The 12299-nt window shown below is 49.7% G+C and overlaps 1 protein-coding gene across 1 annotated transcript in view; it reads right to left on the bottom strand.

Moving 5' to 3' along the window:
* LOC147084911 (scavenger receptor cysteine-rich domain-containing protein DMBT1-like) overlaps positions 1-12299 on the bottom strand; it is a 103072-nt gene that overhangs the window by 19223 nt on the left and 71550 nt on the right. The window contains exons 6-8 of the mRNA XM_085979622.1: positions 9328-9633; positions 5506-5823; positions 1332-1634 (exon numbers count right to left, since the gene is read on the bottom strand). Coding sequence (XP_085835748.1) covers positions 1332-1634; positions 5506-5823; positions 9328-9633 — 927 coding nt within the window. The remainder of the gene's footprint in view (positions 1-1331; positions 1635-5505; positions 5824-9327; positions 9634-12299) is intronic.

Below are 12299 nucleotides of genomic sequence, written 5' to 3'. Positions count from 1 at the left end.
TGCTGATCGTGGCCTCAACTCCACTTTCCTGCCCGTTCCCCAATACCCTTGACTCCCCTGTTTTCAAAAATCCGTCCATCTCCACCTTGAATATATTCAGTGACTCCACCTCCACAGCTCTCTGGGGTAGAGGATTCCACAGAGTCACCACCCTCTGAGAGAAGAAATTCCTCCTCACCTCCGTTTTAAATGGGCGACCCCTTATTCTCAAACCAAGCCCTCCAGTTCAAGATTCCCCCACGAGCGGAAACATCCTCTCAGCATCTACCCTGTCAATCCCCCTCACAATCTTATATGTTTCAATAAGATCACCTCTCATTCTTCTAAACTCCAATGAATGTAGACCCAACCTGCTCAACCTTTCTTTGTAAGGCAACCCCTTCATCTCAGGAATCAATCGAATAAGGAGGATGCAGGGAAACTCCACTATGATTTGGACAGGTTGGGTGATTGGGCAGAAGCATGGCAAATGCAGTATAATGTGGATAAATGCGAGGTTATCCACTTCGGTGGCAAAAAACAGGAAGACAGTGTATGATCTGAATGGCAATAGATTGGGAAAAGCGGAAGTGCAATGAGACCTGGGCGTCCTTGTGCACCAGTCGCTGAAGGTAAGCATGCAGGTGCAGCAGGCGGTTAAGAAGGCAAATGGTATGTTGGCCTTCATAGCGAGAGGATTCAAGTACAGGAGCAAGGATGTCTTGCTGCAGTTGTACAGGGCCTTGGTGAGACCACACCTTGAGTATTGTGTGCAGTTTTGGTCGCTTTATCTGAGGAAGGATGTTCTTGCCATGGAGGGAGTGCAGCGAAGATTCACCAGACTGATACCTGGGATGGCAGGAATAACGTATGAGGAGAGATTGGGTCGATTGGGCTTATATTCGCTAGAGTTTAGAAGAATGAGAGGGGATCTCATTGAAACTTATAAAATTCTAACAGGACTAGACAGACTAGATGCAGGAAGGATGTTCCCAATGGCGGGGGAGTCCAGAACCAGGGGTCACAGTCTAAGGAGAAGGGGTAAGACATTTAGGACAGAAATGAGGAGGAATTTCTTCACCCAGAGAGTGGTGAACCTGTGGAATTCTCTACCACAGAAGGCAGTTGAGGCCAATTCATTAAATATATTCAAGAAGGAGTTGGATATATTTCTTAAGGCTAAGGGGATTAAGGGATATGGGGAGAAAGCAGGGACAGGGTGCTGAATTTGGATGATCAGCCATGATCTCATTGAATGGCGGAGCAGGCTCGAGGGGCCAAATGGCCTACTCCTGCTCCTATCTTCTATGTTTCTATGTTTCTAAGACTGCTTATTTGAAAAGGGGCCTTACCTAAAATGGTGATCTCCTTCAGTTCACTCTTTGCGGACACGAAAACGAGCTCCGACACTTCCAACTCATAGCTGCACCAGTAGCTTCCTTCATGGGTCTTGTTAATGTTCGGGATACTGAACCTCACGATGTAATGATTTGAAGACACCACGCCAGACAAGATTGGATTAACTTCGCCCGTTTTGTAAAGAAACATCGTGGCGCCGTTGTATAAAGACTGCGTCGAGCAGACAAACCTAATGGCCTCGTCTTTGAAAAATAGACCAGTTCCTGCTATAGACATGGCCGGCCCAGGCGGTTGAGCTGCATTCACAGAAAATAAGATTTGCTTGTCAGAGAATGTAACCAATAGGGTTATATCACCACATATCCACGGCTTAACTAAGGCCGCCTATTTCCACCTCCGTAACATCGCCTGTCTCCGCCCTCCGCTGCTGAAACCCTCATCCACGCCTTTGTCACCTCTAGACTTAACTATTCCAACGCACTCCTGGCTGGCCTCCCACACTCCACCCTACGTAAACTCGAGGTCATCCAAAACTCGGCTGCCCCTGTGTCCTAACTCGCACCGAGTTCCATTCGCCCATCACCCCCTGTGCTCGCTGACCTACATTGGCACCCAGTTAAGCAACGCCTCGATTTCAAAATGTTTTCAAGTCCCTCCATGGCCTCGCCCCTCCCTATCTCTGTAAACTCCTTCAGCCCCACAACCCCCCCGAGATGATAGAAATGCACAGCACAGAAAGAGGCCCTTCGGCCCATCCTGTCCATGCCGGCAATCAAGCCCTGCCTATTCTAATCCTATTTTCCAGCACTTGGTCCGTAGCCTTGTATGCTATGGCGTTTCAAGTGCTCATCTAAATGCTTCTTGAATGTTGTGAGGGCTCCTGCCTCTACCACCCTTTCAGGCAGTGAGTTGCAGATTCCAACCACCCTTTGGGTGAAAAAGATTCTCCTCAACTCCCCTCTAAACCTCCGTCCAATTACTTTAAATCTATGCCCCTGATTATTGCCCACTATGCTAAGGGAAATAGGTCCTTCCTATCCACTCTATCTAGGCCCCTCACAAATTTACACATCTCAATTAGGTCTCCCCTCAGCCTCCACTGTTCCAAAGAAAACAACCCCAGCCTATCCAATCTTTCCTCATAGCTGAAATTCCCCAGCCCAGGCAACATCCTGGTAAATCTCCTCAAGATTCAAGATTCAAGGTTCAAGATCATTTTACTGCCATATGTAACTAGTACCCTCTGCACCCTCTCTAGGGCAATCATATCCTTCTTGTAATGTGGTGACCAGAACTGCACCCAGTATTCTAGCTGTGGCCTAACTGCTGTTTTATACAGTTACTAGCTGGGGGGGCCCGGCGTTGCCAAGGCTTTTTTGTAAAACGGCAGTTTACAGGGCCGCGCGGTTTACTGCCGGCCGCTGCCGTTCCCCCGCTCTGTGTCTCGGGCCGAGCTATGCCTCGGCTAATGAAGGCAAGTATCCCGTATGCCTTCTTAACCATTTAATCTACCTGTCCTGCTACATTCAGAGATCTGTGGACATGCACTCCAAGGTCCCTTTGTTCCTCTACACTACTCAGTGTCCTACCATTTATTGTGTTTTCCCTTTCCTTGTTAGCCCTCCCCAAATGCATTACCTCACACATCTCCAGATTGAATTTCATTTGCCACTGTTCTGCCCACCTGACCAGTCCATTGATATCATCCTGCAGTCTATAGCTTTCTTCCTCATTATCAAACAGATGGCCGATTTTTGTATCATCGGGTTGGTCAGATGGGCAGAACAGTGGCAAATGGAATTTAACCCTGGAAAGTTTGAGGTGATGCATTTTGGGAGGACTAACAAGGCAAGGGAATACACAATGAATGGTAGGATCCTAGGAAGGACAGAGGATCAGATGGACCTTGGTGTGCATGTACATAGATCCCTGAAGGCAGCAGGATAGGTAGATAAGGTGGTTAAGAAGGGATATGGGATACTTGCCTTCATTAGCCGAGGCATAGAATATAAGAGCAGGGAGGTTATGATGGAGCTGTACAAAACACTAATTAGGCCACAGCTGAAATATTGTGTGCAGTTCTGGTCGCCACACTATAGGAAGGATGTGACTGCATTGGAGAAGGTGCAGAGGAGATTCACCAGGATGTTACCTGGGCTGGAGCGCTTCAGCTATGAGGAGAGACTGGACAGGCTGGGGTTGTTTTCCTTAGAGCAGAGAAGGCTGAGGGGGGACCTGATTGAGGTGTACAAAATGATATGGGGCACAGATAGGGTAGATAGAAAGGAACTTTTCCCCTTAGTAGAGGGGTCAATAACCAGGGGGCATAGTTTCAAGGTAAGGGGCAGGAGGTTTAGAGGGGATTTGAGGAAAAACTTTTTCACCCAGGAGGCGGTTATCCGACCTGTGCTGGGAGCCACCTCCCCGAGGTGGGAAGGGGATTATTGCCAATTAACTGCCTGTTAACAGGTAGTTAACAGGCAGTTTTTTGCCTATTCCCTATTTTTAGCCCTGAAGTGTGGGCTTCCCGACAGCTCCGAACCACGCCAAGTTAGCGAGGCGGACCGTCGGCCTGAAGGGGTTGGAGAGGTCGAGGTGTCCGTTGTGCAGGAGAGTGATGGGTGCATGCGTGCAGAGGTGAGTGTGTGAGGTAAGTGTAAAGTGTTTTAATAAGTTTTACTTACCTTTACTTTCTCCTGCAGGCTTCCTTCCTTCAGTTCTCGGGGGTCCCTCAGCTCACCGGCACAGAAAGCAGAATGGCCGCTGAACTGTCAAAAGCTGCAGCCTCTGCCTTCTGGTCTGGAGAGATCTCTAACTGAGTCTGAGTAGAAGGACTCAAGTTAGAAGTCAGATTGTCAGTGTTTGACAGCTTCACAGAGCTGTCAAACGCTGATTTTTCATCTGTCAAAAGCTCTTGACAGATGAAATGTCAATCGCTGGCATCACCAGTAACCAGGTGTCCCTTAATTGGCCTGCTGAGCCCGCTGGGCGGGCTTAACAAGGTCAATCAGGGGAAAGTAGCTTGGGTTGGTCACAAGTCGATGGAGGCGGGACTACAACCCAACAAATGAGTCCCACCTCCATCACATCCCCATTGACAAAATCCAGCCCTATGACTCTATGGGGGAAAAATTCGCTATCGCCCCGTTTGGGGCCCCATTATCGGCCGGGCGCAAAGTTTAGCGCCTGGCGCTAATTATTGCCTCCGACGGCAAACTTGGCTTATATCGCCCCTGGAGGTGATTGGAGCACTAAATCAGGTGCTACACACCTGTCTTAAGGTGCAAAGGCCGAGGAGCGAGGCGCTACCTCAGAGTGCAGGCGAAGCAAGGAAGAGCAAATCAAAATAAACCTGCAAAGTGCTGCTCAGTACTCAAAACTCCTTCACACAGCGTTGAATCTCTCCAGAAGTCTCTCTCTCTCCCTCTCTCAGAATGCGTGGTGCAAAAATGTCACCGACGAAAAAAGGCAGGAAGCGGTCGCCTTTAAATAGCGCTCCCCCAGTCCCTTTCTGACAGCATATCGCTCCCCTCAACCTGTCGTTGCTAGCGGCAGGCGGTAAGGCAGGGGGCGCCACCCAGTATCCGGTCCGGGGGCGCTACTGGGGCATTGCGCACTCGACTGATGTCCTGAACTGCCGGCGCAGGAGATCGTGGCAGTAGTGTTTAAGCGCCGCCGCAAAATGTCTAGTTAATTTCGCGAGCGGCGCAAACATCGCCGCGCCCGGGCACTAGTTGCTTTGCGCCCAAATTGGCGCACTCTTAAGGCGCTAATGGGATACGCAAACAACTGAATTTTTCCCCCAATGTCTCTATGTAAATTTCTTAATCGATCAGATCTGCAGCTCAACTCCACTTACCCCTCTATGCCCCATAGTCTAGGACGTAAGAAAATGACTAGGCACTTGGTCTAAGCGTTAAACAAAGCTTTAATCAGCTGTTTTACAACATGGAGGTCTAGTTGTGTCCTTCACTAGTTCCTGTTAAAGAATGTCCTGCGCAAGCTGGGCCCGTGCCCGAGTATTTATACTCTCCCTGGACAGCGCCACCCGCAGGCTGCTCAGTATCATTTCATAAGTCGTTCTTTCATGAATGACTGATTCATGCCAGTCTATACCTCCCGAGTCACCTACCCACACCACAGTTAAGGTATTCACGCCCTTATTACCTGAGCAACTGACTGTCGCAGTGCTGGAGCGTTGACAGGCGAGCCCACCAGTCCACGCCCTCGCGGGACAGACCCACAGGTACATTTCGGCCCCCGAACATCTGACTGTCCGCATCCATATGGGCTCAGTCATTTCAGCGTCGCTCGAGTGGTCCATCAGTCGCTTAGCAAACCCGCAGCCCAGTTGCCTGCACACCACCTGGACGTCGGCAATGTCCCAGGTGTCAGCGCAGACCGAGCCCCAGGTGTCATTGTAATAAACCTGGACGGAACCCGAGCAGTCGTTCTCGCCATTGACGAGCCGGACCTCCACGTTGTCTGCAAAATAAGACGGCAGTTCAGGCCGGCGTGGACTAGATGTAATATCTCCAAGTTTGCAGACGACACAAAGCTGGGTGGGCGTCTGTGCTGTGAGGAGGATGCCGAGAAACTCCAGGATGATTTGGACAGGTTGGGTGATTGGAGCTGAAGCATGGCAGATGCAGTATAATGTGGATAAATGCGAGGTTATCCACTTTGGTGTTGTAAACAAGAAAGCAGATTATTATCTGAATGGCAGTAGATTGGGAGAAGGGGAAGTGCAATGAGACCTGGGCGTCCTTGTGCACCTGTCTTTAAAGGTAAGCATGCAGGTGCAGCAGGCGGTTAAGAAGGCAAATGGTATGTTGGCCTTCATAGCGAGAGGGTTTGAGTACAAGAACAAGGATGTCTTGCTGCAGTTGTACAGGGCCTTTGTGAGACCACACCTTGAGTATTGTGTGCAGTTTTGGTCGCCTTATCTGAGGAAGGATGTCTTGCCATGGAAGGAGTGCAGCTAAGATTCACCAGGCTGATACCTGGGATGGCAGGAATGACGTATGAGGAGAGATTGAGTCGATTGAGCTTGTACTCACTGGAGTTCAGAAGAATGAGAGGGGATCTCATTGAAACTTATAAAATTCTAACAGGACTAGAGAGACTGGATGCAGGAAGGATGTTCCCGATGGCTGGGGAGTCCAGAACCAGGGGTCACAGTCTAAGGATAAGGGGTAAGCCATTTAGGACAGAAATGAGGAGGAATTTCTTCACCCAGAGAATGATGAACCTGTGGAATTCTCTACCACAGTAGGCAGTAGAGGCCAATTCATTAAATACATTCAAGAAGGAGTTGGATATATTTCTTAAGGCAAAAGGGATCAAGGGATATGGGGAGAAGGCAGGGACAGGGTACTGAATTTGGATGAACAGCCATGATCTCATTGAATGGCGGAGCAGGCTCGAGGGGCCGAATGGCCTACTCCTGCTCCTATCTTCTATGTCTCTATGTCCTCAAATCCTCTTGTAATGAAGGCCAGCATACCATTTGCCTTCCTAATGGCTTGCTGCACCTGCACATTCACTTTCAGTGACTCATGTACAAGGACACCCAGGACCCTTGGAGCATCTGCATTGAAAAGAAAGCACCTCCGACAGTTCAGCGCTCCCTCAGCACTGCACTGGGAGTGTCAGCCTGGGATTTTTGTGCTCAAGTCTCTGGAGTGGGACTTGAACCTACAACCTTCTGACTCAGAGGCAAGGGTGCTGCCCACTGAGCCACGGCTGACACTTAAAAAAAACTTAGAAACATAGAAGATAGGAGCAGGAGTAGGCCATTCGGCCCCTCGAGCCCGCTCCGCCATTCAATGAGATCATGGCTGATCATCCAAATTCAGTACCCTGTCCCTGCTTTCTCCCCATATCCCTTGATCCTTTTAGCCTTAAGAAATATATCTAACTCCTTCTTGAATATATTTAATGAATTGGCCTCCACTGCCTTCTGTGGTCGAGAATTCCACAGGTTCACCACACTCTGGGTGAAGAAATTCCTCCTCATCACTGTCCTAAATGGCTTACCCCTTATCCTTAGACTGTGACCCCTGGTTCTGGACTCCTCCGCCATCGGGAACATCCTTCCTGCATCTAGTCTGTCTAGTCCTGTTAGAATTTTATAATACTTACCACAATATTAGACACGATATCTGAAATGTAGCTTAGGTGAGGGTGAAAATTAACTGGAGGATGGTAGACAGTGGTGATCCCCAAGGGTCAGTGCTGGGGCCACTGCTTTTTTTGATATATATATATATAAATGACCTAGATATTGGAATACACAGTAGAATTTCTAAATTTGCCGATGACACCAAACTTGGGGGTGCGGCAAACAGTGAGGATGATACCAATCGACTGCAACAGGTCATAGAAAGGCCAGCAGAATGGGCAGACAAGTGGCAGATGGAGTTTAATACAGAGAAGTGTGAGGTGATGCATTTTGGCAGAAGGAACAGCGAGAGGCAATATACACTTAATGGCACAGTTTTAAAGAGTGTGCAGGGACAGAGGAACCTGGGAGTTAATGTGCATAGCTCCCTGAAGGTGGCAGGAGATGTTGAGAGAGAGGTTCATAATCATAATCAACTTTATTGTCATTGTTAGTGCACAAGTGCAGTACAACGAAATGTAGGCTTGCGGCTCCCGAGAGTGTACATTTAGATTAAGACATTTAAACATTCAACGTACATTTGGCTTGTAATACATTAACATTAACATAAACATAATAAAGTGCATTGGCAGATGTGCAGGCTTTAGAGTTTATTTGAGGAGTTCAGTAGGATGACAGCCCTGGGAAAGAAGCTGTTCCTAAATCTGGTCGTACGGGTGCGAATGCATCTGTAGCGTCTCCCAGATGGCAGGAGGGCGAACAGACTGCGGCTGGGGTGGGTAGGGTCTTTGATGATGGACCGTGACCTCCGTAAACAGCGTTTCTGGTAGATGTTCTCTATGGTCGGTAGCCGGGTGCCGGTAATGCGTTGGACAGTTTTGACTACCCGCTGCAGGGCTTTCCGGTCATAGTAGCTACAGCTGCCATACCATACTGTGATACAGTTCGTCAGGATGCTCTCTATTGTGCAGCGGTAAAAGTTAGAGAGGATCAGGGGTGACAGGTTACATCCCTTCAGCCTCCTTGGGAAATATAGGCGCTGCTGGGCCTTCTTCACCAAAGCCTACGGGATCTTGGGCTTCATAAATAGAGGTATTGAGTACAAAAGTAGAGAAGTTATGCTGAAACTTTATAAAACGCTGGTTAGGCCACAACTGGAGTATTGCGTTCAGTTCTGGTCACCACACTTTAGGGAGGGAGGATGTGAAGGCCCTTGAGAGGGTGCAGAGGAGATTTACCAGAATGGTTCCGGGGATGGTGGGATCTTAGCTACAAGGACAGGTTGGAGAAGCTGGATTTGTTTTCATTAGAGCAAAGGAGGTTGAGGGGTGATTTGATCGAGGTGTACAAGATAATCAGAGGTTGGGATAGGCTAGACGGGGAAAGGCTGTTCCCACTAGTTGATGGTACAAGGACTAGGGGGACACAGATTTAAGGTTTTGGGCAAGAGATATGGGGGGACGGCTGTGGGGGAAAATCATTTTTACGCAGCGAGTGGTGAGGACCTGGCACTCGCTGCTGACGGAAGGGCTGAAAGCGGAGACACTCAATGTGTTCAAGGGAAGACTGGATAGGCCCTTCAGGAAAGTGTGAGTGTCAGAAGAAACAGGGAGATTCTCTGCTCATTATCACATTGCTGTTTGTGGGAGCTTGCTGAGCACAAATTGGCTGCCGCGTTTCCCACATTACAACAGCGACCACTCTCCAAAAAGTACTTCATTGGCTGTAAAGCGCTTTGGGACGTCTGGTGGTCGTGAAAGGCGCTATGGAAATGCAAGTCTCTCTACAACGTATTGCAAGTGGCAGGAGATTGCCAGACACACTTTTCCGCCGCGCCGTAGCTGAAGGAAGCGCCTGCAACTCACCGACCACCGTGACTTCTATGCCTTCGCTGCGCGTGGAGTTGAACAGCCGGCCGGCAATCTGCGCCTGGTACTCGCAGGAATAATTGCCCTCGTCCGCTTTGCTGATGTCGTGAATTTTGAACTGCATCCGGTCCGAGCGGGAGGAGGCGATGTGGGAGCTGATGAAATTCTCTTCGCCGTCCCTGTACAAATAGAACCTGGCTCCGGAGAAGTAGTCGGGTGCGTCGCACAGAATGTCAAGGGACTGCCCTGTCATCAGTATGTGCGATTGGCCGTCCAGGTTTATTATTGGGTTCAATAGTCGATCTGTGAGAAGATGACAAAAAGTATTAGCACAATAGCAAAACTACTGCAGAATCGAGGGGCAGGAACCCATCACACCCCCAACCCGCCTCCGTGCCAATGTCCCAGGAGGTGGGTGCCCGACCTGTGCTGGGAGCCGCCTCCCCGAGGCGGGAAGGGGATTAGTGCCAATTAACTGCCTGTTAACAGGTAGTTAACAGGCAGATTTTTGGCCTAATCCCTATTTGTATCCCTGAAGTGTGGGCTTCCCGACGGCTCCGAACCACGCCAGGCGGACCGTCGGTCTGCAGGGGTTGGAGGGTTCGAGATGTCCGGTGTTCAGGTGAGTGATGGGTGCATGTGTGCAGAGGTGAGCACTCTACTCGGAGCTCCGACACGGCAAGAGAGCCCCAGGTGGGCAGAGGAAACGCTTCAAGGACACCCTCAAAGACTCCTTGAAAAAGTGTAACATCCCCATCGACACCTGGGAATCCCTGGCCCAAGACCGCACGGTGGCATAGTGGTTAGCACTGTTGCTGCACAGCGCTAGGGACCCGGGTTCGAATCTCGGCCTCGGGTGACTGTCTGTGTGGAGTTTGCACATTCTCCCCGTGTTTGCGTGGGTTTTCTCCGGGTGCTCCGGTTTCCTCCCACAGTCCAAAGATGTGCGGGTTAGGTTGATTGGCTATGATAAATTGACCCTTAGTGTTAGGGGGATTAAATACGTGGGGTTACGGGGATAGGGTGGGATATGTGTTGGTGTAGGGGTTATGGGGATCGGGTGGGATATGTGTCGGTGCAGGCTTGATGGGCCGAAATGGCCTCTATCTGCACTGTGGGGTTTCTGTGATTCTGTGAAAGTGGAGGAGAAGCATCCGGGAAGGCGCCGAACACCTCGAGTCTCTTCGCTGGGAGCAAGCACGGAGCCAAGCACAGGCAGCGCAAGGAGCGCACGTCAACCCAAGCACCCCACCCACCCGCCCCTTCAACCACTGTCTACCCTACCTGTGACAGAGACTGTAGGTCCCGCATTGGACTCATCAGTCACCTGAGAACTCATTTTTAATGTGGAAGCAAGTCATCCTCGATTCCTTCACTTCTCGGGAGTCCCTCAGCTATATTCTATATATACATTAAATATATTCAAGAAGGTGTTGGATATATTTCTTAAGGCTAAAGGGATCAAGGGGTATGGGGAGAAAGCAGGGACCGGGTACTGAACTTGGATGATCAGCCATGATCGCCTTGAATGGCAGAGCAGGCTCGAGGGGCCGAATGGCCTACTCCTGCTCCTATCTTCTATGTTTCTATGTTTCTAGCTCACCGGCACAGAAAGCAGAATGGCCGCTGAACTGTCAAAAGCTGCAGCCTCTGCTTTCTGGTCTGGAGAGATCTCGAACTGAGTCTGAGGAGAAGGACTCGAGTTAGAAGACAGATTGTCGGTGTTTGACAGCTTCACAGAGCTGTCAAACGCTGATGTTTCATCTGTCAAAAGCTCGATACTCCTGTTCCTATCTTCTATGTTTCCTCATCTTCTATTCCCACAGGCATGGCATTTCATCAATAAACCAGAAACAATCACCCAATCTGCACACAGATCTGGAGGTTAGATTCCTTGCTAGCTGGACCCACACAGCCTTGGTTTCTTTGGGAGGCCTCTTCCTCCCAGTTGAGGGGAAGAGCACCTCCCTGCTAGCACCCGCCCCCCCATCAACCAGCATACCCAGCGCCTCATCCGAGAACCTCGGGGAGGCCCTTGCCTTGGAGCTGGCCATTCTTCAAGGGGGTAACAGCTTGGAGGTGGTGCAGCATCGACCAAAAACCAGTGGAGTGCGCCGAGGCAGCAAGCAGCCCTTAAATGAAGCTGGATAGGTGACATCAGCAGAGGCGAGTTGCAGTCCCAAAAACACTAATCGGCCCAAGGCAACCCACGCCTCTGAAATCAACTGGCCAATTCGGGGAAAAAAATTGCCAATTTTTCCCAACTCTCATTGAAACCCAGCCAAACCGAAACCCACCTCCATTGGGAAAGTCATGCCCAATGACTCATAGAAACACAGAAGATAGGAGCAGGAGTAGGCCATTCGGCCCCTCGAGCCTGCGCCGCCATTCAATGAGATCATGGCTGATCATCCAAATTCAGTACCCTGTCCCTGCCTTCTCCCCATATCCCTTGATCCCTTTAGCATTAAGAAATATATCTAACTCCTTCTTGAATGTATTTAATAAGTTGGCCTCAACTGTCTTCTGTGGTAGAGAATTCCACAGGTTCACCACTCTCTGGATGAAGAAATTCCTCCTCATCTCTGTCCTAAATGGCTTACCCCTTATCCTTAGACTGTGACCCCTGGTTCTAGACTTCCCCGCCATCGGGAACATCCTTCCTGCATCTAGTCTGTTAGAATTTTATAAGTTTCAATGAGATCCCCTCTCATTCTTCTAAACTCCAGCGAGTATAAGCCCAATCGACCCAATCTCTCCTCATACGTCATTCCTGCCATCCCAGCTGTCAGCCTGGTGAATCTTCGCTGCACTCTCTCCATGGCAAGAACATCCTTCCTCAGATAAGGCGACCAAAACTGCACACAATACTCAAGGTGTGGTCTCACCCAAGGCCCTGTACAACTGCAGCAAGACATCCTTGTTCCTGTACTCGAATCCTCTCGCTACGAAGGCCAACATACCATTTG

The sequence above is a fragment of the Somniosus microcephalus genome, unplaced genomic scaffold, assembly GCF_052327205.1.
Source record: "Somniosus microcephalus isolate GS21.2 unplaced genomic scaffold, FLI_Smic_1.0 unresolved_chr9, whole genome shotgun sequence".
NCBI lineage: Eukaryota > Metazoa > Chordata > Chondrichthyes > Squaliformes > Somniosidae > Somniosus > Somniosus microcephalus.
Note: the sequence above shows the minus strand (reverse complement) of the source record. Positions and strands in the feature narration are given on the sequence as shown.